This window comes from Scomber scombrus, chromosome 1, assembly GCF_963691925.1.
Source record: "Scomber scombrus chromosome 1, fScoSco1.1, whole genome shotgun sequence".
NCBI classification, from domain to species: domain Eukaryota; kingdom Metazoa; phylum Chordata; class Actinopteri; order Scombriformes; family Scombridae; genus Scomber; species Scomber scombrus.
This window is the reverse complement of record NC_084970.1, coordinates 9,438,449-9,466,428: the sequence shown is the minus strand read 5'-3', so window position 1 is coordinate 9,466,428 and position 27,980 is coordinate 9,438,449. Positions and strand designations below refer to the sequence as shown.

The following is a 27,980-nucleotide window of genomic DNA, read 5'->3' as shown; positions in this document are numbered from 1 at the left end:
TAAACAATGTCGAAACATCCAGCTTCCATCCCCATTTGAACAATGGGACTTTTTCTGGCTCTGAATGCATTGCCAGCCAGATCGCTTTAGCCACATAGCCTGCAGACATCTGAGTTTCTGCAGCTACTGCCAAGAAACTCTCCCTCACAAGCTCTCAAAGTCTAATGAATACAACGTTCGTACATCCTTCATATTGGAGAAAGGAAAAAAGAGACATTAAAAATAATCCTATTAATAATAATTGTTTACACCATGTCATGATAAGAACAGCAAAAGGAGCAAGAAGAACATACTTTAGAAACAACAATGAAAAACCGTAATAAACAATCAGTTTGGCAATGATGCTGTTTTTCGGTGAGGCCCCGACGTCTGTAGCGAGGCCTGTAGGGGGAGATTGGATGGGGTTGGAGGGTCACGGGGTCATGGGGATTAGGGCCGTTTGGGGGACTGCGAGATTGGATTATGTCCTCTTCCTGTCATCCTTAAAAGAGTCCCGTCTACCAAAGCTTCCTTGACCCACAGCAGGCCAGACTTGTCCCCAGTCAGACAAGACCCGGGCTTCATAAAGACACAGAACTGGAACACTGCTGAGTGCTGGGATTGGATTGACTTGGATTCAAGGAGGGAGCAGTTGTGTCCTTCCAAAAGGGTCAGGACACCTTTTTTCACAAGAAGATGAAGGAAAAAATCAAGCGGTCATGGTGCTAAAGTGGTTCAAGTGAGCTGCTGTTGAGTCCATTTGTCATCATTTTCCCAGATTATTGGGGTGTTATTGAACAAAAAGTCAAAAACTTTTGTTGCTGATGCATTTTTTTCCTTTGTTTGGTACTACATTCCCCTCAGAGTTCTGCAGAGCTGACGAGGTTAACAAGCCTCTGCTAATACTTAGGTATGTTTCTCGCTGGAATTGCAGGGGGCATTTTGGGGAGGTGGGGCAGAGGAGCAGTGGTGGTGGTGGTGGTCCTGTTGGAGCAGAGATGGGTCATGGGGAGGCATGGTGGGGTGGTGTGAGAGGATGGAAGGAGTATGGGTGGGTTTGGCAGTCCCTCTCCCAGAACGCTCTAGTCCAGGGGTTCCTGTTTTATCCTGATGGGTGTGTTGATGGAGAGACTCCTCCGGTCCTCGCGACACAACACATACTCGCTGAACTGGGAGGAGTCCACGCCGCCTCCGCAAGAAGCTGCCACGCTAAAACCTTTCTGAAAAAGACGCTCCAGAACCTGTAAAGAGAGAAAAGAGGAAGAGAGGCAAGAGAAGGAGCTTAATAACAGAACTGCCAAACAAAATTTTACAGACACAAATGCAGGTTTCATGCTTTCTTAAATGTGAGGATGTAATATTTTCCAGCTTGAAAGTCGTGTTTTTCCAAACAGAAATAGACCACCGTTGATCATTTCCTTCTATAAAAATGATGACGATGGCTTATAGAAATGTTTAGTTACATCTCATTACTAGAATTTTAAAGATACCCAGTACATTTTCAATACATGCTCAACAGCAGCACATATAAGTAAGTCTTGGATAAAGATCCCTTTTTGACATCCATCCATCAGTCACATCATGCTCCACGTGTCATTAACCTCCCCCTCCTCCGATCACACGGACTGATGGAATGAAACCAGAGGGCTCTCCGACATTACACCACCTCTGCAATATTCATGCCGCTTGTGCTGGATTGGCTACTGAACCGAGGGCATGAGCTCAAAGGGATGAGGAGAGCGGAGTGCGAGCGAGGTGTGTTAAGAAGGTGGGTGAGCTTGGCGCGGTGATTACTGGAGCTCCTAATTTGAGTAATGAGGCTGGGGTGAGAGGAGAAGTGAGGTCCGTGAGCGAAGGAGAGAGCGACGTGTGGGGAATGAGGATAGGGAGTTCTGGGTGATGGGCATAAGGACAAAGTGTTGGTACCGCAGGGAGAGAACTGGAGACAGGAATGAAGTCGGGGCATTGATACATACACTTGTCCAAATGCAAATACGCTCCGACACAGACACGTGAACTCCAACATCACTTTTCTCTCCTCATCTGCTGTAATCCTTGTGGGATGTTGTTTTTTTAGAGAGGCTATATCTAAATCCCTGTGCGAGGAGTGCCGTGTATTTACTTATTCCCCCGTCCTATTAATGGAGTGTGCAGCGTATGGAAATGAAAGGTCTCGCTGAGGGCTAAGCCTTGCTGCCAGATTCCGAGCCAGAGCAGTTCACGCCAAATAGATCGTTTTCTTCAGACGACCATACACAAACACACACTGCTGCATACACTTGTGGCAGAGGATGACCTCTCTAATTACAGGGGCGAGGGCCCCATTGGAGGACTGGAGTCGGGCGTTTAGGCCTCCAGGTTGAAGGGCTGCAGCCTCCCCTAACTGGGGATTAGCACATAGAACATAGAAGAGCTGATAAATCACACACACAAAAACAGTCATGATAGAAATGCAAACACAAACTTGTTGATAAGACCTGAAACCCCTCACTACCTGATTAAAACTAAAATGTGGGCTGACATGCTGCTTGTAAGCAGTAAGGACCACTTGGAAAAGTGAAACTGCTCCCTCCCTTTTGTCTTCTGGCCATACGACGACAACAAACTGTAATTTGTGAGACAGAAGGGGTGGCAGACAGCTGATGGTGAGGATGGCTAATTAAGAGACCTGCCCAAGCATCAAACACTCCCAAATCCATGACAGACGACAGAGGAGCCTAACGATTATGGAAATGATATTACATAGCCTTCTTTGATCATTGCATCACATTGCATTTTTCCCCATCATCTCTTAACGCATGTGGGACTCTGTCATGTTCAGCAATGAGTTTGGTCACAGAGGAGAATGGCCTGATCAATAAAGATAGTCTGAAAACACTTGTATCATTAATGCACGGCAACACAAAAGACTTAAGGGATATTATTATAGATAGCTGTAACTGACTCAAGGATACTGTAATGACTATAAGAAGGCATAAAAAACTTTCACATTCAGTCTGACAGTGAAAAAATGCCACAAGGGAATAAACAATACACTGAATAATTAAAATGTATCCAAGCAAAAGGTTTCAATGTCCACAGGACAATGTCCTGAAATCAATCCCAGCTGACAAAAGAAATAAATGCGCCCTCTCAAAAAACTAAAACATGTCCTGGTGGCTCAGTTTAGTACTACATACTTGTGACCGCAGGCTCTCAGATCTGAGCTTATGTTGTACTTATGCAGATTTCTCTGCTTACTTTCCTGCCTCACTTGAGCAAAACCATAACAAAATATGCTAACAGAGAGTTGCATGAAGCAATCTGATTGGTTGAGGTCTCACTCAAAGCATGATGATTTCCGTGAAATGGAATTACAACTAGTTAGCTGTCTTTGTGTTTTTTTATTATTTACTTCAACATGTTTTTGAACTCACAGAGGTCCTCCCAGAGTCCAGCATCACTGCTATCATGTTTGAGGTTTGCCAATATCCTTATTGTTTTCAAAACAGGAATAAGAAGACAACAGTGCAGAAGACACGACAACACTTTATCAAATTTTGCCATTATTATCCTGAACTTTACCACTTCTTGTTTTTTTCCTGCCTGTGTGATCGAAGCAGACGCTGAATAAAAGCTTCTCTTTGCCCTCTTCATCCCCAGTGATCCTTACACATTTGAAACATAATAAACTATTCTTACTGTTGCAGGGTCGATTTGGCTGCACGGGGATCTGTCCCCCAAACATGCGCGCACACCCCATTTAACTTAAAACCATCTCACTGAGCTGCCACTCAATCTGGGGTCGCCATGGGGATGAGGAGTGGATATATCATCCTCACTCCTCTAACCTCTCAGCATCGTATATTTCCAAACACAGTGAAGATGGCAAGACAGGAATCAAAGTGGATGAGTCTCAGGGTTGGAAACCGGAGCACAATGTAATATTGATGGCCACCAGAGTGCACACACACACTTGCAGCACCTCTCTGGAGGCGCTGGAAGACACTTGCTCCTCATGGCACAGGGCTGAGAGTTGATTGACACGTATGACACACACGGCGTAGCATCTGATGGGCGCTGCACTCAGGGGGTTGCTTTTGTTTAACTATGCACAGTCTTTTAATATGTGACAAGGAGCACTAACTGCATCGTCTCTGCATCGTATCCTCTGCTTATTGCAAGCATCTGGCATAAAACATCCGAGAAGCTCCAACTCTTTCTAATTCTCGGAGCCATCTGCCAGCTTTTTTTAGGAATCACAAGCGACAAACACACTTTGACAGTGTAATATATTGTTGTACTATTTGCAGCACATTATCAAGTAGCTTTGCTTCTGAAACTGACATGGCGGAGCAACTAGTCTGCATTCGACAAAATATTAAACAATTTCTAAAAACAATCTTCTGGCACCAACTGCTCTGAGGCTGTCAAACTGTCCAGTCTCCATCCTCTCCTCACTGCGGGTTAATCTGCTGCCTGTTGAGCCTGAGTGCTTGATGTTGTTCTCAAACAGGGAGTAGAGGGAGCCCAGCCACAGCAGTGTTAATGTCTTGTTCTGTCAATCGGACCACCGAGGAGCACAACTGAGGTGTTTGTGTGGCCTTGTCAGCTCTGATGAGCTGTGCTTTCTCTCTTAACCCAGACCAGGATTGATGGAGTGGCAGTGTGACATGTAAGAGAGTGTTGCGATGTGTTGCGTTCCTTGCCTGGGCAGCAGGGGGACAGGGAGCCCTTCTCTACGACTGCCTCCGCTGTCACATTGATGAAGGACGGATTGGCTCTGGTCTGATCTGAGTGCTTCATCATAGTGATGTATGGGGCAGCGGGCCCGACTCCAGCTCTGGGACGCGCGTGTGTGTACACCTCTTGTGGATCTTTGGCTAAATGTTTTCCCTCCGCTAAGTGCCTTTCCTGCTCTCTGTTTCTCTCCGCTGGATCTACATCACAGCGCAGGTGGTTTGCATTATTCCCTAAATTCCATTCATGACTTCATGGAGAATCACGCGCCAAGGTGGAGTTGTTTATTCTCACTCTCTCACATCTGAATACACAAGATGAAGGACTAAAAAAGAGGCTGAATTTACAGTACGCAGTATTATACTTTCCTTTCTGTAGACTGATACAAACTAGCTACTATCGTTATATCCTTATATTTAACTATTGATAGAAGATAAAATAAAAATATGCAAGAAATTGACTCGGACTCCGAAAAAGAGCCTGAGAATGGATATATTTTGCTAAGAAGTACAAGTACTGACCTTAAAGATGCTACTTTATCTTTATGTGAATAAAAACCGAATAATAAACTGCAAAAACAAAACACTGTGCTTAGTGTACAGTAAAATATTGAGAAATGTTATGTTATCTCATTGTGACCAAAGTATCACAAGGTCTAGCAGTTTCAAGCCCTGGGCAAGACAGCTACAGTACCTTAACCCTGATAAAATCACTTGAGACCAGAATGAGTTCTCTATGCCAGTGACATGCAATAAACTGAATGCAGTACATTTAAAGGCTGTCACATATCCGTCTCTTTCCTGTCAAGACCTCTTCAGAGGCGGTCGGGTCATAAACACACTGTTCCAGACATGACTGCATCTGTCCCCTTCCCTCCCTCTTTTTTTCTCTCTCTCCTTGCATGGTCTTCCTCTTCTGGGCAGGGTGTGGTTTTGTGTGTGTTCCCCTGGGTTGGGGTCCAGGACTGAAATCAGATCAGAGGCTTATTGTCTGGCTGGTAAGATGAGGATTATTTTCCTAACCTTCTCATACCTTCACACAACAATAAAAAAGGACAGAATGAGTAAGTTGTTTAGAAAAATCTCCCCTTACGCCAAAAAAACACCTCCATCTGCTCCTTGTGTCCTCATCTACGTCGACTCAATGAGCCAGGCATTGCATGTGCATGAGTGTGTTTATGTGCTTTTGACAGAATTTTGTGTATCTGTGTGTCTTAAAGGGGCTCGCATGAGAGAGAGAGAGAGAGAGAGAGAGAGAGAGAGAGAGAGAGAGAGAGAGAGAGAGAGAGAGAGAGAGAGAGAGAGTGAGAGAGAGAGAGACACACACACAGACAGAAAAAGAGCCTGACACCACAACTAACACCACCTTAATCGAGAGAGGCCATGCTGTGAGACAAAAGGGAGCATCGCTTACATGAGACCATAAAGATCACCATCTCCACTTTCTGTTAGCAGTTTGTCTGAACAGAGGATTTCAGCTCACCTCACCTTTAGAGCAGCCTAATAAAAACCTAAACAATAAAAACCCTTTTAGACCATGTTAGTCAGATGCGCTCACATCCCATAACCAGTCTCACTGGTAAACAGAGTGGGAAAATGTTGTGTTAGTTGATGCGGCCAATTAATTATATTGCAAGTCATTTAAAAATCTATAAAAGAAGTATAAACCGGTTTAGGCTGTTTGAGAAATTGTAAGTATGGTATTAAAAAATGCAATACGTGTATTTCAATTGCCTTGAGCGCTGTTATATTGGAGTCTTTTTAAAAAAGGAGCTGTGTCTTAAAAAGGAGTAAAGCGTAAATTATGCATATCATTTTCCCCCCCTTTCCATTCCTCTTTTTCATTTTTTCGCAGGAAAAACATGGCCGCAGTCCATACGTGCTTTGTCCCACGCTCGCTCGGCTCTCCTTCCCTGGAGGTGGTCTCTCGCACTGGCAGGAGGGAGGTGGAGGTGTCAGAGCGCGCTAGCCTGCCTGGGAGAGGCTCTCTCTGGGTGCTGGAGGGGGGGGGGGGGCTCCTCTATGTGTTGGCCTGTTTGTGGCTGTGGGCGCTGTAGTGTGTTATATCGAGCCTGTGGTGTGAGGCTGATATGTTCTCCCTCTCACAGACCTCGCTCGCTAACACGACTGTAAAACTATTTTCCTGAAGTTGTTTTTCATGTCTTACTACTTAAATACAAACTGTGTTTTGCGTCGAAAAAAGGAGATAATTAATCTCAGTCAGACTAACTGGTTGAAAATGGCATAACACACCAATACCATATGCTCCTGTATGTACAGCGAGTACAATTAAATGATAAGGAGCAGGGACATACTACAAAGCACAGGCCAGGCTCAGATCTTGGAAACAGTGAAAGTTCATCTTCAGACAGAATGAAAAATGACATAAACTCTGTGCACCTGCCATTATTCTCTTAACAACCTCACTGTAGCCGTCACAGTTGAAATTCTTTTTTAATAATGACAAAGAGCAATTAGCTTGACTGTGACAACAAGCAGAATAAAAGGCCACAAATCATGCCAACTGCCTTAAAGCAAAAGTGGTGGAATTCAAGGTTATAGACAGTGAAGAAAGCCAGTGAACACAGATAGTGTAAAGGTTATAGGAACTGGCTTATGACGAGTGAAAATAAAATCATCAGACTGATGTGGAGTATCTGGGCTGGGAAGGTGCTGTCAACTGCTAAAGCCCAGTAACTCCAGTGAAGCTGTACAGTGTCCATCAAAGCTCTGGTTGTACAGCCAAGTGTTAAAGTGTGTATGAAAGTTTTGAAGGGTGGTGGTGAAAAATGGTTTACTTGCTCAGCAGAATCCTCTGCTGGATAAATAAAGGTAGAAAACATCTCCACTGTGGCAACATGCACAGTATATACAAGGCCACAAATCATGCTGAGTGACTCACGGTGGAATCTGTATTCTGTGGCTAACCTGAAAGTCGGGACTGTTGCCATTAAAAACCCACAGTGTCAAAGCAAACTTAAACATATGCTAAACTCTAGTGTCTAGACAAAAGGTAGGCTATACAAGGGTTTCATTGTGAAATCAAAATGAGAGCTGTGCATTTAAAATAATAATCTTCACCTCCTGATGCAGAAAGATTTTTATCCTTAAAAAGTAAACTTTGCCAAAGACCTCAATTAGACTGTGGTTCAGGTAAAAATACAGTTTACATAAGGAAACGCTTCACTCTAAGTGCTTTGTGTGACACTGTAACTCTATTTTTAATGTTTGGCACTATTGCATTACAGTCACACCTTACACATGTATGCAGTACATAATGCATCTTGTCACTTCTTTTAACAGTCTATAAATCTGTTGGGTGTGTTACTATAAGTTACTGTGTGTTTGCCCTAGGAAGTATTTAAACCCGTTTGCTGCACATTGTGTGTGTATTAATCAAATGTCACCAAGATGAGTTCCATAGTTAGCTGAACTCTCCTAATGTGGGTATTATGGTTAGCAGAGGCTTAGTTAGCCATTAGTTGGTTTTTTGTGTGAAGTTAAAATTGTTTAATATTCACACTTTTCTGTCTGTATCACAGCGTGGCTTCTACTTTGAACCTTGTGTTAGATAAATCAATATCCAATAAAATCCAGGACACACTTGGTCAGCATATCTTCTTAAAACAAACCTTCAAATCAGTACATTTACAATATTTTATTCCTAAATTGGCCTTTTTAAATAATGTAGGTGTTTAAATCCTGATTAATTATTATATATTTATTTTACGTATGCATAGAGAGGGACTGCATTGAAAATACAATTTTAATCAGCATTACTAACATGTAGACTAAATGTCTGAGTCTCCATTGTTTGGGTTGCATTATACATTCAGGATTTTAAAAAGAGATTTTATAAATACATAATAAAGGGGATATAAATACTTTATAAATAAAGTTTGCTCTTTCCTGCCTAGTTTCCTGGTTTCCAGGGTGAGTATTTACTGGCAAATACTACGCTGATAGGAAATATGATTTACATGTTTTTCAAGGCTTTAAAAACGCATCTTGACTTTAGACAGCTACTTTCATTTGGTTCATTATGGAGTTATATTTGAAGCAATGCATTTTATGGTAGTATACCTAGAAAGAACTTAGAAAGTATCTGGTAATAATAATTTAATGTATAAAATCCTAAATATTTTTAAATAACTGTACAGTAACTCATTACTCTCAATACTAAATTTAAACACCTTTATATTATATTATACATGTATTAACTTTTGAACAGAAAAGAGTTTATGATATTTTTTACTATCTAGTGTCACTATAACATTACTGTGGAGACTTTGGATTTCTATTATTGTGTATCTGCTTTAATTGTTCTTTATTTCCTCAAATCAGTCTTTGTGAAATGAGAAGGTATCTGTTGGATAATCTGTCCTACATGCAGGCTGTCATGCATTACTCAAACCTGCATTAGCATTTTCAGTAAGCAGAATATTCATGATACACCAACATCAGAAACATCACAGCCACCCACAGAGCTGGTTTATGGTACTTGCTTCAGTCATTAGTATGGCAAAAATATGTATTGTTGACAATTGTTTTGGTAAAAGCCAGATCTGGTAGTTTTGTTTTGCAGAAAATGTCCTGAATGTATGAAATGTGTCACATGCAGTTAAGATTTGTCTGCATTACCAAACAAATCGACACTATATAGACAGGAGAGGCTTTGTGTGTTACCTGGACGGAGTTGAGCCTGCAGTAGCCATTGAGGGGGAAGCGGATGACGTGTGTTGGGTCCTGGTTCCAGCCAGCGTTGACTGAGTTACACATGACGTCTCCAGTCTCAGGGAAGATCTCCTCGATGAGGACCTTCTCCCCGCTCAGGGCGATCCTCTCGCCCAGGTCAGGTGTGACACGAACCACCAGGCAGTCGCAGGGCTGCGCCATCCGTCGCTGCTCACGCTCCTGCTTCCAGCGCTCCAGCTCCTTGATCATGGGTGTCAGCTGGTAATAGCGCGCCTCCTCATACAGCAGGTGGAAGTCCTACACAAGCAGATTAACATGGAGAAGGGAGACCAGTGAGTTTGCATGTCTGCGGTCGTGTTAAGTCCTCTTGGCTATGTGTGACTAATGCACTGTGAGTTTTAGTACTTGACATGTACATTACATTACAAGGTCACAGAGATCAAAACCTAACGTGTGTATGGTGCAACATTAAGATCACAGTAGTGAGTATTTGCAGGGTATCCTGATGGCTTCCTCAGGGCAACTAATGACAAAATGTCCTTCAGCAAGACACTTAACCCCGAATTACTCCAGTCTGCATCTGCACTTTGACCCCTCTACACTGGTGAAACACAGATTGTTTTCAACAATTACTACTTTTTAATAATAATATTTTAATGGTATAATTTAAAAAATACTACAAAAAAGCCCACAACAACATAACTACATAGCATAGCTTATTAAATAGACCCTATTTTCTGGGTTGCCTGCAGCACCACCCCGGTGCATCACCTTCCACCCTGTAGTTAGACTTAACTAACTGTAGGGGATGGGCAAGTTATCTGAACTAGTGAGCGACACTGTCTGTGGAACATGACACAATTAACGTCAGGACCCTAATTTAAATATATCATGTCAAAAACACCAAAGCCCTCTGGTGCCCAGGGAAGAAAAAGAATAAGAGAAGAGGAGTAAACTGTTTTAGTGTTACTAGCTCACTTTGGACGATAGTAACATTTGCTTATTTAATAAATAGCTAGAGTTAATGTCAGATACTCCCACCTTCAATCCATTAGGGAAAGTTGGAAAGACTATTAAGGAGTTTCGAGAATAACCAACAACATCATTTTGAGAAATATATGTTTTCTTTTAAATGTGCTGTTGCTGGACAGAGCAGCTGTCTACCTCAAGAAACCAGGCGAACATTTTTATTAACATCTTAGTCTAGTTAGCCAACGTTAGTCCTTCTTGTAATAGTCAATTAAATGCTTTTCTTTTTCCATAACCTTTCGTAATTTGAATTTTCATTATTGATTAGTCTCATATGTAAAGCAAACAGCATGCATCATGTGGTTAGAAATGCTCATTGAATACATGTTTTGTGCATGAAAGCCAGCTGTAGGGGAGACTAGGGGCAATTATAAAACAAATTTCAAAATTACTCAAAAACCTCTTGAACTATTTGGACACAATTTTTAAGCAAGTAACTTCTATCTGTGTTCTACTTGTTAATAATCATAAAATATTTTTACACATAATGTTAGAGTCACAATTGATGGGAATTGTAACAACACACATAATCCTTCATAAAAACACCAAGGACCACAATATATACCAAAATATACCATTATAAATATAGTTAAAACAATGAATTCCTTGCCTAACTAAAACAGTATAATAATTCGTAATTATACAATTATAAAAACAAATTCTAAAGAGTAAACGACACACACAGCATCACACACTAACACAAAAACGGTCCCCCTTCATCAACATTTAGATAGAGTGAGAGACATCCGTTTGTCCTTTGGCAGGCAGCGAGGGATCATCACAGACCATGTGCATAATGAGTTTCATGGTTCTGTCTCCTTTCTGATTGGTGCAATTTGAGATGTTACAATTGCCCCCAGTCTGCTGTTGCTGTTTGTGTTCAGAATGTTACAGGCTATAATGGGGCTTAGGTGCTATTATTGGCTTGTTTTCACCATCAGCAGCTTTTTAATTAATATAATGTAACACCCAAGGGTCACATATACTACTCTCTTCAGATGCACTTTTGAAATATTTTAATCCCACCCCTGCAAATCCTGGGCCACCTGCAGATACCTTCTCCACCTCAGGACCTTCCAGCAATGCAGGGTCAGGGTCTACTGTTTTTTTGTTTTGTGTGGTTTTGTTTTGTTTCTAAAATAAGGATCACAAAGACATAAAGTTATGCAGTTTCTGAGTGAGTGTATATGAACATTGGTAGTGGTATTGTCTAGGATGCAAGGGGCAGCAGCTAAAATCTTGCCTAGGGCACAAAATTAGTCAGGGCTCTGTATATATAAGGAACAATCAGGTAAATACCCCAAATAGAAATGTAGAAATTCTGAAGTTAACAGTATGTAATAGCCACAAAATTGAAGACAGAGCATTGTTTAAAGGTACAGTGTGTTGGATTTAGTGGCATCTGGCAGTGAGGTTGAAGACTGCGACAAGCGTGAAAGAGCCAGTGTTTGGTTTGTCCCTTCTGAACTACTGTAGAAACATGGTGGTGCAACATGGCAGAGGACCCGCTCACTATGAACATATAAAAGGCTCATTCTAAGGTGACAAAAACAGAATTGTTATTTTTAGATGATTATACACTAATTAAAACATAAATACAAATATTATATTCCATTTCTGCCATGTCTTCTGCTAGATGCTGCTAGATTCTACACACTGCACCATTAACATCTCAATTGTTAGCATGTAATACATCTTCTGGAAAGAAGAACAATAAACCGAGATCAGCCATGGCCTCTGACCAGCAGGACAACAGTCTCAATAAGCAAAGCATAACCATGCTGTAGCTCCACAGTAGCTCTTGGCAGAACTATGCTAGCCTTTAGCAAGTTTCAGTGAGCTAACTCCAGAAAGGCCATCGGTAGGGCTCCAGTGAAGTGGGATGGTGCATTCCTGTGTGCAGACAGTCTGCAGCAGATTGCCTGACTCTCCCTCCTGGGCAGGGCTTGCTGGGGGCCATTTGCCCCTGTGCTCTTGCCTCTAATTTCCCACAAGACCAGATGGCACCATCATTCACCGCTACCAAAGAAAATACGGGGAGGCGGTGGTTCACTATTGGAGGCAGACGGGAGGTGAGGAAAAGATATGTGCAAGTGAACATGAGGACAATCATCAGCCAGGGAAGATTTTAATGTATTCCTCACATGGAGGGAATTTTATGTTAATGAGGCTTGTGGCCCGATGTTAAGCTCCTATTAGAACAAGATTTAATTAGGTTACACCTAAATGCTGCAAATCTTTCAGCTAAACAATTAGTAATTAATAAATCTGTGTTCTGATTAGTGTTTCACTGTGACAAAGAATGACAGCTTAATTCATTCTTAGTTCATGAACTGCCATTGCTGCCATTCAGTCTATTCTTACACGATGTTCATGTTCCTTAGCTCGTGGCTATAGTTTGTTTTACAGTATGGATATAGTAAAACCATGGCAAACAACCAATCAAGCATTTGATATATAATGAATACAGATAGAAGTTGCTCATCTTGGTACAATGCAAAGTCTAAACACCCTTGAAAAGTGAGGCAATGTGTGTTTGTGCGGCGGAAACAACATATGTTTCATATAGTCTGCATCATTGGTGGCTGTGGGTGCCGGGGCTGCCAGGGAGCCCTGATCTAAAAAGAGTTTTCCCCCTTCCTTTCTCTGGACCACTGCTGGGTACAGAAACAGAGCATGGCAGCAAACAGCATATTCATTAACCCTGCTGCTTCTGTCAGACTCTTTAGCCTTGAAAAGCCTCCCTCACTGGTTTACCCCTTCATCTAAACTGTGCCTTCATCTGAGGCGTGTGAACGACACCCAAATACAACTCCATCTGGACGGAGCGTTGACGCAACACATCTTAAGCTGACGGCCTAATATTTAAGATTGCAGAATGCAAAAGAGAGGGAGAGTGCGTCTTTTTTCCCTTTTTCTCTCCTGGCCTTCTTGCTGCAGCTGACAAAACTCATACTGAGACGCTCCCCTTCAGGCAGCTCTCTGTATCAAAGTGTAGCTCCTCATCCTTCACAGGTCTGAAGCCATGGATGGATATGTTTTTAACAGGGGTCTATCTGCGAGGCACTTTAGTCATCCTGAGCAGCGCAGAAAACAACAGAGTAATCATAAGCGCTGAGGTGAGGATGAGAGGGAGACAGGGCCAACAGCTCTGTCCTGGCTGCTGGAGCTGCTGCTACTGCTGCCAGCTCTACCAGACTATTCATCCCCCAATCCTGTGTCCAGACAGCCCGTTTGAGCTTCAAAATAATGATCCGACCTGATCGCCCACCGGCAAGGCAACATCTCAGGGAAGGACAGAGGGAGGGAGAGACAGAGAGGGAGGCAGAGGGAGAATGAAGAGGAAAAAAATGATGGAAACTGTCACTGTGAGGGAGTCGGAGGACTTTTTTTGGACACAAAATAACTAAACCCACACAAGAGGGGATGCACAGGTTGTTGATAAAACGGAACACTCTCGGAAAATCCCACCAACACTCATCTAATATGCAGCCTCACAAAAAATAAAAACATTAGCTCTTCCACATCGCTTTTGATACCTGAAGAAACAAAGCATTATTGATTTAAAGTACAATATGAAAACCTGAATAAACCGAGGCAGAAACCACTAGATCTTAATGGTTTATAACCATGCCCTCAATATGACTGAGCATTGCTTACAATCTTGTGATTAATTGTAGTTTGAATAATGAGATGAGGGAGGATATTAATAGTGAATATTTTGTTCCACTGATGTAGGCTGAAACATTTCTTTCCCTATTCTGCTCAGACTTTCACATTGATTTAGCAAAACACACAGTGCCGTGGCTGCCAGCAGCAGAACAGACCCAGCCCCCGGGCGACGGCAAGCCTGATTGTGTTCAGATAAGGACATGCTCAATTCCGCCTCGCACTATTTGCATTTTTTTTCCCCGGCTTCACGCAAATTGAAAGGTATGCAGATCAACACAGGCTTATGCGAGGGGATCGTAATGAGTTGAAACAATAAAGTCCAATGTATTCTCCTCAACCTTGGTGCCTGATTGGACTGTCAAGACTTCACAGTCTTCACAGGGAAGGAAAGCATGAATAAGAAAGGGAAAACTAATCGGTACTGAGTCAGGACATCATTTGCCAAAATATGCAGGGCTTTCATGTCATGTTCTGTTGTCTGATGTTTGGCTCTTGTTCAGACTCTCCGTGAGGCCTGGAGAGTTTGCCTCTGGCTCTATGTGGCTTGGCCTCGCCTTGTTCTCTTGTAGAGAATGATGAACAAGTGCCAGCCCAGTGGAAAGGTCACACAAGTTAAAGTGGAGTAGAAATGAAGAGTAGAATATACCTAGGAAACAATGTCATTGAATAAAAACCTTGAACAGGAATGAGCTTTGGACAGAATGTGTAATAATTGTGACATACTGTGGCTACATATGGCCATGTGGATTAATGTGAGGGGAGACTAACTTGCTAGTTATGCTATCAGTTTGATTTAAAGCTGCACTTACAAATATCTTTTTTATTATCAATGGATTTTATTATGACATGTAATGTGAAAAGGGTCACTTAGATAGTTAATTATCAGTTAATTATCACCCAACTCTGTAGTGTTACCCTTACCACCTTAGAGTCTCTCAGCTCATTGTGTTGGTCTCAGAGCCCGCACCTTTACTGTTTTGATTCACTCCCACTGCTCTCATCAAACCTACCCAGCACCAAACTACTAACACCACACAGTGGAGCATTTAGCAGCTAAACATAAAAACTTTCAAGAATTGGTGGAGACCAAAACAGAGCTGAAGGTAAAAAGGTTAAAAAAGAGTAAATGCAAATAGCCAGCTCTTTGCAAACATGTTCACCATATCAGCTTTGTATAGTGGTGTGTTTACAGTTTTTTGTGATGCCTCAAAGTGTGTATGTGTCTATTACTTACTTGCACGGATGGGAATCTACATGTATGTGCGCCCTGCTGTCTGTGTAAAACATTATTTGATACCAAGCCTGAAAATGTTTTGTTCTTTGTTGCCATGAACATGTGCCATGAACATGTGCTATAACATAATACCATAATGGACACAATATAATGAACCGTATATGAGTTCACTTACAAGTTCTTTCATGTAAACGCTATAACAGGAGCCAGGTGTGGGCACCCTCAGCCCACAAAGACTAAAGTGTGTGTGTGTGTGTGTGTGTGTGTGTGTGTGTGTGTGTGTGTGTGTGTGTGTGTGTGTGTGTGTGTGTGTGTGTGTGTGTATGTGTGTGCACAGATGCATGTATACATTGGTAGAGAGTACTAAACTGCATCAACATGCCACAGCTTTCCCTGTGAGTCCTTGACTGTCAGAGAGACTTTCTGTCAGCATGGGAGCCGGTCATCAGAGCACAGGGAGAGCGGAGGGGTGCGCAGGCTATTTCACCTGGACTCACCTCTATAGAAACCACTCTGAGTTAAAAAACAACAGCTCAGGGCTTTGGCACACACATCACCGGGCCATGCTCCAGTTAGCCAGTTAGCGATTTACCTCTCCATCACTGTACACTCCAACTGAGTCTGTTCCGCATTTGGTTTTTCCAAAAAAGTTTCCCTAATTACTGCTTATGCTTATACTACAGGTGATTAATGTGTTGAATGGTGAGTCTACGTTAGGCACCGTGAAAACAGAACTGGCAGATCTGCTGTGGCAGGCTATCGGGTCTATTATGAAAGCATGCAGCCTTTGAGAGGGCAGGTAAATAAATACAAAGATATTATCTTTAGAAAGGAATACACTTAATGCAGTATGTTTGGAGGTTGATATGTACCTTGAAGTCATCTGGAAGGAGCAATTTGCTGGTCCTGAGGAAACTGAGAATGTAGCGGAATATCTCGCCGTCCCGATCTATGAAGTAGTGCTGCTTCAAGCTGTCCAACACGATGGGCTCGGTGCCATTGAACAGACGACTGATTCTGAAAATTGAAAAACACACATACAATTACGCACGTGCGCAGACAAGTCACACACACACAGAAGCACACACACACACACACACACACACACACACACACACACACACACACACACACACACACACACACACAAAAACAAACACACATAATGGAATGAGCCAGCTCCCTTCAAATGCATGAAACAATTACCCTCCATTTATTTTTCAATTTTATTAGCACTAAGCTTGAAATGTATTAGCATCCCAGGTTGAAACAAGGGGCTTAAGGCACAGTTCTTCCATTCCAGACTTGTTTGAAGTGTCCCTTCTGCAGAGAGATTACAACAACACACACGGTTGCTGCTTGTACTTACAGAAATTAATGGCATGAATGTAGCATTACAGCTCTATTATTCCATCTGTCAGAGGGGTGGAAATGAAACAGGTAGGAAGTGTTGGAGGGCGACATATTTAATGTGGAGAGGACATCTGCACAAAGATATTTTACTTTTACAGTTTGACTTCGGTATGAATGTGCTGCAAGGACATCTGGACATCTACTGTACAACATGCTGCCTAAATATCAGTATTTAACACTGTCTACCTATTTATGATGCTTTGTATTCGAGTTTTGTTTATAAGAGACACATTTCACTATAACATCTGTCATTATATGGACCATTTGCTTCAGGAAAAACTAATGACTCCTGCATTGTCTCAACTCAAGTATCTGATTTACGTGTGTTGGCATGTTAACTGTGTTGATTGTGAAACAATAAGGCGATGACTATGAATGACAGTGTAACAATCGAAAATGAACATGAAGTCAACAATTTTTCCTTTCAAAATGTACATTTGTTTGCTATTTCCAATTCAGGAAAAGAAACTCTGCATCATCATACAGTATAGTCATCTTGGAGAAAGGACTCTGTATAAAATGTATCTTAACAATCCAGAGAACCTGAACACAATCTAGTTATTTGCTTCATATTTAGAGGGAAAGCTAAAGTTTCAAAACAAAATTACATCAGAGATAATGAAAATAATATTTCCTACAATTACAGTAATAATATTTTGCATTTAAGAAACCCAATAATTAACTAAAAACATCATTAGATGTATGTTTTTAAGCTTTAACCAAATATTAACAAGACTTTGGTGTAATAATAGGACACTTGTTGCTGCCTAGTGTCCTATGGTTAACCCTTTCCACTGGTGTACTTTAAGATTAAGGGCTTTGTTGAAGTTGGCTACGGGGGCTCATCAAGGCAAAGAGTGGAAATTGCTGTTATCTTTAAACTTTCATCACACCGTGTTGGAGCCGTGCCTCGAGATACCTTTGGACAGATATTCATTTCCTCTCGCCGTTGTGTGGTTTTCCTGCCACTTTACTTTCAGGTCTTTCTCTCGCTGTCTAATAATCTCATCTGGGCACCTCCGCTCTATCTGTTTGTTCATTTCCAAATGCTAAATGTTCCTTTTCAATAATTAAGAACACTTCTCTGGTGTTCAGCATTACAAGTATGATTGTGATTTTGTTAAACGTATCAACTCCAAAAGCACAAACTAACTCTGAAGTTTAATAATTTCCTTCAATTTTGTGCCTCATTTTGAAATGAAACTTGCATCTCCCTCGGCGGAGAAACCTGGATTGCCTGCGTAGTGTAAATAAGCCATACTAGTGATTTACACAAGAAATCTGTTCGCATGTAACCTCCTTAACGGTTTCACTGCACATTTCCATCGTCTTTCTCAGAAACAGCTCTTGGCAGGGCGCTGCGTTGCTGTTATTATCATCATTTTGATGTAATCAGCTCTTTAATCACACTAACAGCTCTTAGGTCGGCTGACAAAGTTGTATGACAAAGAAAATCGTTAAAAAACCTATTTGCAAACACGTCCACCGATACGCACATGCATGCACAAACACACACGTACACACCCTAGCACTGCCTCAGCACTGGCATTGTCAAACTCTATTACAAGACACTGGAAGGGAGCCACAGAGGGAATGTCAATGAACAAACAGCAGGGTTGGCTTTAGTCTCACTCACAAACTAATTTCACTGAATTTACAAATTCAATCCTCTACTTTGGAGCAGTGTGTAAGCTTGTATTTAACGGTTGTATCAGGTATCTCCTGACCCCGATGTGTCGGCTCACCACATTGAAGCTATCATGTCAAATTCATCCCGCTTCTTTTCTTTGACTTGACTATGTGAAGAAGCAGAGCAAAGATGGTTCTACTTCTCTCTCTCCCCTCCTGCCATCCTTTTCTTTTTCTTTCTTTCTTTCTCTCCCTCCGTCTCCATCCTTCTCCCTTACTCGCTTTCTCTCTGGAAATCGATGCAAAATGCTTTATAAAAAACCAATACTCATCTCCCTGTTTTGCCTGAGGTGTTCCTTTCTCATATGGTCTTGCAATTCTTCCAGCTAGAATTTCACCATACCCCTCCAGGCTAACTCTGTTTTTCATCTCCACTTTTTTAAAAAGCAATTAAAATGCTGCCTGTTTTTCTTTTTCTTTCCCTCTCCTCCACTCCCTTCACTCTCTCTCTCTCTCTCTCTCTCTCTCTCTCTCTCTCTCTCTCTCTCTCTCTCTCTCTCTCTCTCTCTCTCTCTCTCTCTCTCTCTCTCTCTCTCTCTCTCCCTATTTCTCTGTTGGTCTCCTCATGTTTTCCCCTTTCTGTTAAATCCCTGATTTGAAGGGTGGGGGATAGTTTTTTAACAGGTAGGGGGAGAGAAGATGGTGTGTGGGGGTATATATAAAGAGAAATGAAAAGAGAAGATACACAGACAGACAGTCCAAAAGACAGGGAGATTGATGGGGGAGAAAGGAGAGAGGGGAAGAAAAAAGCATGACACAGGGAGAGAGAAAGAAAACAAGACAGGAAAATCATAAGAAAAAAAAACTGTAACAAAATTAAAGAGGGAAAAAGCAAGAGAGAAGCAGAGAGAGAAACAAATAGAACACAAGAGGAAGACATAGGGAGAAAAAAAAGCTAAGACGGAGAAACAGAGAAAGACAGAGAAAGTCAGGGAGAAGGAAGGAGGTGGTGGGTGTAGGAGGTTATCAGCTCAGATCTCCCACCCCAGCGGTGCAAAGTGAGGGCAGGCTACAGGGCAGTAGGTGGGCAATATCTGGCAGGATCCTTGCTGCAGCAGCTACTGCCGGCCAGCGGCACCGAGCTGCCAAAGATGTGTCTGCAGGAGCTGGGAGAACCCAGCGCAGGTAACACTGACTCTACTACAACACTATCTGGAAACTGTAACGCTAATGGACACCTAATGAACGTGAGACATTCAGCAGCTTCCTGCAAAGTGAAACAAACACACCCAGGGATCTCGATGAGTGTGTCCAGCCTGACATGAAGGGCCGCCCACTATGGCTTCAGAGTAGGGGAAGAGTATAGGAGTTGCTGCCTCTGGCTCTGATTCAACTCAGTCTGATCCTGCTCAATGTCATTGGTAAAATATCCAGTTAAATGGATCCTAAAACAAGGACTCCAAAAAAAAACTGCTGCTTGGCAAAAGTTTTAGAGCAATGAATTATATTTTAATTTCATTGGACTTTTAGAGAATATATGAGAATGACTGCTCAAATCAGATTTCATTCTAACTCTCATGCCTTCATATATTTCAGTAGTAAATCAACAACAGCAATAAAAATCTTCTCACATGGTTCCCTGGGAATTAATTTCATCATCTGTTGCCCAATATGTGTCCACATGGGTCCATGAAGTGAATGTGTTGAGAAACTCAATTGCTCATACACTGATTATGTGACTGTATAAGAATAAAGGAATGCAAACAGTCTCCAGGTCATAAAATAATAGACATAATATCTGTTTTTTTGGAGCTACATTAAACTGGAATGTTTTGTTAAAGAGCAACAATTAATTAGCATTATAATTTCATATTGAATGCTTAAACCTAAAAGTTTTACTTTGGATAATGGCAGTGTCTAAGTGTAATATTGCCTCTTAAAAATCATTAAAATAAACTGATTAACAGGCTGAAAAAACAATAAGACACTTAAAGCTGTGCTGAGAACAGGAACAAGGAATTAAAAACCAGAGGAAATGCAGCATTTCATGAAACTAACAAACAGTAAATGATGTGACATTGTTAGCCGTGTTAATTATGGTGATTTGAGCTTACAGAAAAGTAAACTATTACATTCAGGGGACCATTAAAAGAACATGAAGCCAGTACAGATTTATCGTCTCTTGACGCAGAAGACTCGTCTTTAAAGAGAAAAATGTCCAGTGGGCCATTCAAAATAGTCTCCTAGTCTCTGGAACATTTCCCCTAATTTCCTCAGCTTCTGTTCAAGTGACTGCTGAGACTGTCCTCTCTGAGAGCTACATAGAGTGTGCATCAATGTTTCATGACCCCTGTCCCTTAATATGGAAGATGAATGACCACACATTAGTTACTAGACTAACTTTCTCTTGGCATGCTGCATTATTTAGGGACCAATCTATTAAAAGTAATCATCAACTTTAAACTCTTTAACCCTGGTCTTTTAGTCGTCACGTTCTCAGTTATGCCAGGGCACCCTGGTCGATTGGCTGTGGCCGAATGCGGCATATACAGCTATGCCAGTGTAATTGTTTTGCTTTCTGCTTTCTGCTGTCAGCCATTATCCTAATTCACACAAAAGGGCCCCTCCTTCCACTGGCTCCAGTGGAAAGTGGAGCCCTGAGGCCAATTGTACACTGAGGAGGCTGGGAGGCTGTGTGTGTGTGTGTGTGTGTGTGTGTGTGTGTGTGTGTGTGTGTGTGTGTGTGTGTGTGTGTGTGTGTGTGTGTGTGTGTGTGTGCGTGTGTGTGTGTGCGTGTGTGTGTATGTGTGTGTGTGTGCGTTTGTGTGTGTGTGTGTGTGTGTGTGTGTGACCCAGAGTGAGAAAGAAACAGAAAGAGACACAGACACAGAGAGAAAGCAAAGGAGCATGTGTGAAAAAGAGAGAGAGAGAGAGCGAGAGAGAGAGAGAGGAAAAAGCACTCTAACCAACACTCACACTGGTATCCGGTTTTTACTCTCACTGTAACAACACTGTTTGGTTACTCTGACATGACTCTGTGCTCCATTTACATGGTGCTCTGTGTCTGTCCCCCCCTATGAATAACCTCTTTGTAAAGTGTAAAGCTGCACCAGAGCATGAAAAAATAAAGAAACACAACAGCAATACACAAACACCAATAAATAAATAAAGTCCTGCTATGTGAGATGTGTTCAAACATGCTTTAAAACACATGGAAACCTTCTAAAAGCCTCAAAAATATCAATACTGATATATCTTAGACTCTTGTCTTGTGACCAGTGGATATATATCACTGCAACAAGGAGGAAAGAAAAAGCCTTAATAGCAAAAACAATCACAGAGCCTTGTATGGGATGAGTTTTATTTTTCTCATGACATGTTACAGTCAGGAATAAAAGGAGAGCTGTCAGGGATTTCCTGTCAGCGGACCCTGTGAATATCAAGGCTTTATTACCAGGGGATTATGTGGATTGTTTCCTGTAGCCAATTTGGCAGATTTTCTAACAACCTGGTGTATGTTTACCTTGGCCCACATGGGACTCTGTTAGCTGATGCAGTATTTAAGACTGTATAATGTAATGAATGACACGCTGCAGTGAAGGAGGGGGAAAAAAGCAGAGGGCCATATCATTTTAGAAAAAAAATTCACATATCATATTTTATCATAGTTAGTAGTTGTCTTCAAGAGCTACCCTCAGTGGTCCACCTTGTTTGTGGATGGAGCTAAAATCGTGAATAAAGTGGGAGGGTGGATTACCAACAGTTCTTACACAATCTGAATCATCATGACTAAATCATACAATGGGAAGAGAATCAGAAATAAAAACCCTGTTTGATTTATTCATGAGAGAAGAGAACTATCAGATAATCTGACAGTTATATTCAGATGTGTGGGAGAACCCAAGCCCTCTCCTTTTCCATCCCTACAAATATTCAGTAAATAGTGTTATAACATTTCAATGTTTGACTGCAATACGAGCCTTGTTTTAGGTTATTTGAAAATTTGCAATAATGACTATGTTCTCTCACAAAATGGCAATAAAGTGTGAAAGTTTTTTTTTTTTTTTTAAAACAAATATATTTTAAAATACTGCATATGTCTTGGTATGGTCAGAGTAATCCCTGTTTTTAACTCAAATAATGGCAAGAAAAAATAACTTGTGGTGGTGACAGCTGGATCAAAAAAAAAAAAGGGAGAAAAAAAGAAATCTATAACTAACAAGCCAACGATTTAGATTTTAATCAGATTTGAAGCTGCCCCATATCAGCTCTGATGACAGGGGTCCGGACATTTACATCATTGTTTTGGCTTCAAGGGATCCTAACAGCATCCTCATCTACTGACAAGGGAAAAAGACTGTGAACGGGGGAGTACTGCACGCATGCAGATAGGTGTGTGTGTGGTGTATAAATTCAGAGAGAGAGAGAGAGAAAAAAAGAAAACGTGAAAGGCACTGTACTTGCCGGCTTGGCAGTAGCTTAATTTTGGAGTACATGTGAAAATAAATAAAAAATAAATAATAGGAGGTAATTGTTTAACTGGTGAAATAACCATGACAAAATCAAAACAAAAACAATCAAATGCATCATTTTTAAACTAAGAGAAGATAGAAATAATGAAAGAAAGGTAAGTTTGAAAATATATTAAACTTTGTAGCTTTTGGGGGCTCTCAGTAGAAGTTTCAGTGTAGTTGTCTTAATGCCAGTCAGCTAAATGAGTTGTCAACAGCACAAACCCAATTAGACTTAATTAAGCAGTCAAATAATTTAATAAATCATTTGAGGAAGACTAAAGTGCAACATTAAAGAATTAAACAGACCAATCTAAAGCTTTAATGAGAAAAAGGTTCGTAGTGGAATAAAATACTTCACACCCTTCAAGTTCACAATTATGTCACATTTCAAACAAAAGCAACATAAAAGTCCACTCTCTCTTAATCAATCAATATTTCTCTAATAATGATTTCCCCCCCAAAATAGCAATGATTCAATAAAGAAACTCCATCAATAAGTGTGAACCTGTCTTACCTTGAGTCTGGGTACTTGGTGAGAGTCGCCAGGCTGCTGGTGTACATGTGTCCCCCGACATCGATGTGCACTGGGGCGTTCGACTTGGTCAGCTGAGCCGGCAGAGGGATCCCCTGAGCGGCCAGAGGAGAGACCGGGGACCGGGTCAGAGACAGCCGTGACATGCTCCTTCCCTCCTGAAAGCAAGTGTACAGAAAAGCCATGGGAATAAAGGTAAAGGAGGGGGAAAAAAACAAAAACACACAGTGATCCTACACAGGGAAGCAGATAGTATCCTTTCTGAATGGTATCAGATCACTTCCATGTCTGTCTGGTTGCATATTTAGCCTGGAAATTATTGCCACCGCTCTAATTAAGTATGTTTGCATCTTTTCATGCAGCACCGGAGGCGAGGATAGGAGGATGCTTATTAGAGAACCGGGGTGAGAGAGAGCTAGAGAGAGATAGACAGATAGAAAGAGAGAGAGGGAGAGAGAGAGAGAAGGAAGGAGGGAGAGAGAGAGAGAGGGAGGAATGCTAGGTGTCAGCCTCCAGGGGAATAAAACAAACTGCTGCTGCAATATTCTAATTAAAGGTCGCCTTATGTGTTAGACGTGATGCGCCCAGACACACCAACCACCAATCTGAGAGCAAGGAAAACACGGTGTGGAGAGGGGGGTAACTTTTCCTCTAACACACACGCACACACACACACACACACACACACACACACACACACACACACACACACATACACACACACACACACACACACACACACACACACACACACACACACGGAAAGATTAAGGTGATCGCTTGTCATACTTGTGTTATTGTGCTACAACTTCATTACTAAACAGGCGAAGAAAGCACAATCCTCCTGTCCATATTTACAGGCCAAACCAAACATTATCCTATACCAGGTAAGTTTTGCCTGAATGCCAGACACATGTTTTCAATAACTCTAGTTATTAATGACAAAAAAACTCACAATATACAGGCAAATACAATAATTTGCCTAGGTGCATATTTGGGAGAGCTGTCTGGATCTTATTGGGAGCTCGCTGGTGCACTCAGGGGTCAGGACGGAGCTGAGTTTGATTAGCTGATAAAATGTTTGAGAAAATATTTTTAATTCACTTCGATACGCCGCCATTTGATTCCGTCTACTGCTCCGAGAAGAGCAGAGGAGGCGTTCAGTGCCAACTTACTGGTGCGTAATTTGTTGGCGAGCAGCTGCAGGTAAACCACCTAACCTCAGTTTGGCCACACATTAGTGCAGACTCTTGTCTATAATAAAGATACAGAGTAAATCATAGATGGATTAAATCATGACGGAATGGTTCAGCTTAGATGAGGAATTTGGGGTTTCTGAGGAAATGGAACAAATGCAATGCTGTTTTGAAACATTCATTCTACTTTGGATGTTTTCAGAATGATCACTGTGTAAAGGTCACAGTTTGCCCAATTTACCATTACTCCCATATTTGCTGCAGGCTTGAGCTGAAATACAGACCTTTCCCTGACACAATTTACAACATGAATTCAAAACCATTTAAATACTCGGAGCTTCGCCGTAGAGCTACATATCTGGGTTCAAAGCTGATTGAGATAATCGCTTACAATTTCACCCTTCAGTAAATCAGCAGAATTGATCAGTTTGTTGTTGCACATATGGACTGTTTTACTGTCACGACTAATAAACTGAAGGCCGTAGTGTAAGTCCAGATCATCCCTTCGGCTCTAAGCGAGCTGATGCCTTTGGGGCACAAAGTGAGACTGGAGGGGTTTTTTTTTTTCTCAGGGTGTTGCCCCCCTCACAGCAGTATCATGTTCGTTTAATACGATTACAGGAGGACGGGATTACATTTCAAATCCCAGGAAAAGAAAGGAAAACTTGGAAAGACTGTAGAAGTTCGGGGCACATACCAGCAGCCTGTCCCACCACCAACGGTAACACACACACACACACACACACACACACACACACACACACACACACACACACACACACACACACACACACACACACACACTCTCTCTCTCTCTCTCTCTCTCTCTCTCTCTCTCTCTCTCTCTCTCTCTCTCTCTCTCTCTCTCTCTCTCTCTCTCTGTAACAACCAGTTAATCAGTTAAATCAGTCGTGGCATACGCAAACATAAAGGATAAAAAGCAAGATAAAGATAAATGCAAAATAGATCAATAAATCCAATCTCTCTTGCAATCAAACATCATCTCAGACATCCAGCATTCTGTCTCCCTCACCGCACAATATGATAAATGCCTCTACAAAAATCACAGCAGCTGTAAAGGCATCAACTTTCTCCTCAGTGCTGCTGTTCCTGCTTCCCTCCGCTGACCCCGTTTAGGCGTCGCATCTTATTTCACACTTAGGACATCTACAAGATAACCCTGACAGTCCCAAATTGAAAACTAGTCATAAAACGGACACGGAAAAACGTTAACATAGCAGGCAATGCAACATCCCACTCCACACGAACACCATGCATGTGCTCTGCCTTTAATTATACCAAATGCTCAATATGGCGTCTTATTCCCGCTGTACAATTAAAAGCATAATCCCGGCACGTGTAATTCATCACCCGTTTGATAAAACCCACATGTGTGAACTGTCCAGTCTGAGAGAAAAAAGGTAAAAAACACTTTGTTTCGAGCAGTATTCGCGTTGCTCTTCAGTACTTGCTCAGCCACTGACTATATATACTCTTCGAAAACTGTAAGCTTTCACTGTGCGTAAAAACATTGGATTCTGTATATTTTTATTTTTCACCCTACCGTTTCAAACATTGTAGGGAGTCCAGAGGAAATCCGTGGCGGCTGCCAGTCCCAGCTGCTGCGTAACGCCAAAATTCTCAAATATTTGATCCAAATGCCCCCGACTTTGGCACAACTACACCACCATCCAGCTCCAGCACGAACCTATTCTTCCGTGCTGAAAAAACAAGTCTTCGCACTGTATCCCACACAAAACTGTTTTTTTCTTTAAAAAAGCACTAGGCTGTGACCGGGATGGACTGCTTGCAAAGAGTCTCTGTGGCTTTAAAGGCTCTATTGCAAGGCTGGCTCGACCTGTCCTCACCAAGCTTCTTTGTACCAAAGCGCACAGGAAGCGTCCTTACCTTGTACATTGATGAGATGATCTCCTTCCCCTTCACAGCTCTTATTTGGATACGCGTAAAAATGTGCGCTCTTGTTGGTATCCTGCTTCGTATTTCGGCTTCTTGTCTGCCTTTTTGCCTAAATGAAACTGCCCCTGTGGTTTGTTATGAGAAGAAGAAAGCCAATAATCCGTCTCTAAATAACAGAGCAGAGCTAAAAAAGAAAATTCTTGCTCCGGGCTGCCCAAGCGCCTCTGGGCCAGGGATTAGGCTACAATTAGCTCAACTCCACTCTCTCGCCCAGGCAATTTTCTCAAGGAAGAAAAACGTGATACCCCCCTATTCTCTAAATTATGACTGCACAGATATAATAAGTTATCTTATTTTTTCCCCGGCAAAAGCAGACCGTTCCCTTTAACGGTGTGAAGTTGTGATTTAGAGGGGGATAGGAAACCCAACAGGCAACTGTCAGTCGCTCAATAGATTTAGAGTAGCAAAAAGCAGATTTTAATCATTGTCATTTCGTCTGATGTAATAGTTCCCCAGGCAGTTCCAGCTAGTAGGCATACATTTCCATCTCCAGCTCCAGCCTAAATTTAAAGTTTAAAGCCAGGCGGGCTGCCATAGTCCTTCACTCAGGCAACATATAATAAAGGCGCAGTAACTTGTTGATAAAGTCTCAGTAGAAAAAATATGTTGAAAATGAAGAGATATCCTTGAACCAATATCTTTCATGCGGTGATTTCCCTCTGTGTCCCCGCTCCCTCTTTCTCTCCCTCTCTCTCTTGCCTTAATGTCTGGAGTTGTAACGCCAAATTTCCTGCAGGCCATTAAAATCAAATGACGTCTATGGACATGCATGCATGCTGCTGCTGCAGAAAGCGCCCTCACAACCTGCCTGCAGCCAAATGCGCCATTTCAATTATAGCGCAGGGCTTAGATGGAGATATATGCCCAGAACACCCCCCTCCTCAGTCTCCAGTGAAAGCAGGCAGCCTCCAGACTTTTGCAAAATAAGATTTTGGCTGATTATTTTTTATTTTTCAACACATAAAGACACAAATAGAAGTGATGAAGCGCTAAAGTGTTGCGCCACTTTTGAACCGGGTGAAGGGGAAAGGGAGTCAAGCAGGTGCTCACACCAAGGAGACCATTATTTATTTATTTGTATGTTTGTTTATTTGCGGGTAAATAACTGTGAATAATTGATGCAACATTGAGCCCAGTAATTACTCTGTACCAGCATCCTGAGAGAAGTGTAATATTCGTTTCTTGATATTTGGCGCCAACCAGTGTAGGAACTTATTATTGGCCCACAGGAAATAGATGAACATAAACTCACTATTTGGGATGCATTTCTATTGTTTATTAGCTGGCAGAAATTATGATGTGTTATAGATCCTATGGAACATTACAGTTACCTATTAGTATTATTATGACCTTTTATAACCCATAATGATTCCTTTGATTTCTAGGGATTAT

The 27,980-nt window shown here is 41.7% G+C and overlaps 2 protein-coding genes across 2 annotated transcripts in view; both read right to left on the bottom strand.

Moving 5' to 3' along the window:
* Positions 1 to 27,980, bottom strand: part of lsm14ab (LSM14A mRNA processing body assembly factor b) — a 137,669-nt gene that overhangs the window by 103,312 nt on the left and 6,377 nt on the right. The window lies entirely within an intron of this gene.
* LOC133979575 (BTB/POZ domain-containing protein kctd15) lies at positions 1,062 to 26,205 on the bottom strand. Its single transcript, XM_062418123.1, has 5 exons — positions 26,176 to 26,205; positions 23,398 to 23,573; positions 16,200 to 16,344; positions 9,384 to 9,689; positions 1,062 to 1,220 (listed from the first exon to the last, which is right to left on the bottom strand). The coding sequence occupies exons 1-5, from the start codon at positions 26,185 to 26,187 to the stop codon at positions 1,062 to 1,064; spliced, it is 798 nt and encodes a 265-aa protein (XP_062274107.1). The 5' UTR covers positions 26,188 to 26,205.

What these genes read in the sequence shown, in the direction of transcription:
- LOC133979575 (XM_062418123.1), bottom strand. An exon ending in ACCAAGTACCCAGACTCAAG is followed by an intron (nt 16,345 to 23,397) that starts GTAAGACAGGTT and finishes TTCAATTTTCAG; the next exon opens with AATCAGTCGTCTGTTCAATG. An exon ending in GCAGGCTCAACTCCGTCCAG is followed by an intron (nt 1,221 to 9,383) that starts GTAACACACAAA and finishes CTCTCTTTACAG; the next exon opens with GTTCTGGAGCGTCTTTTTCA.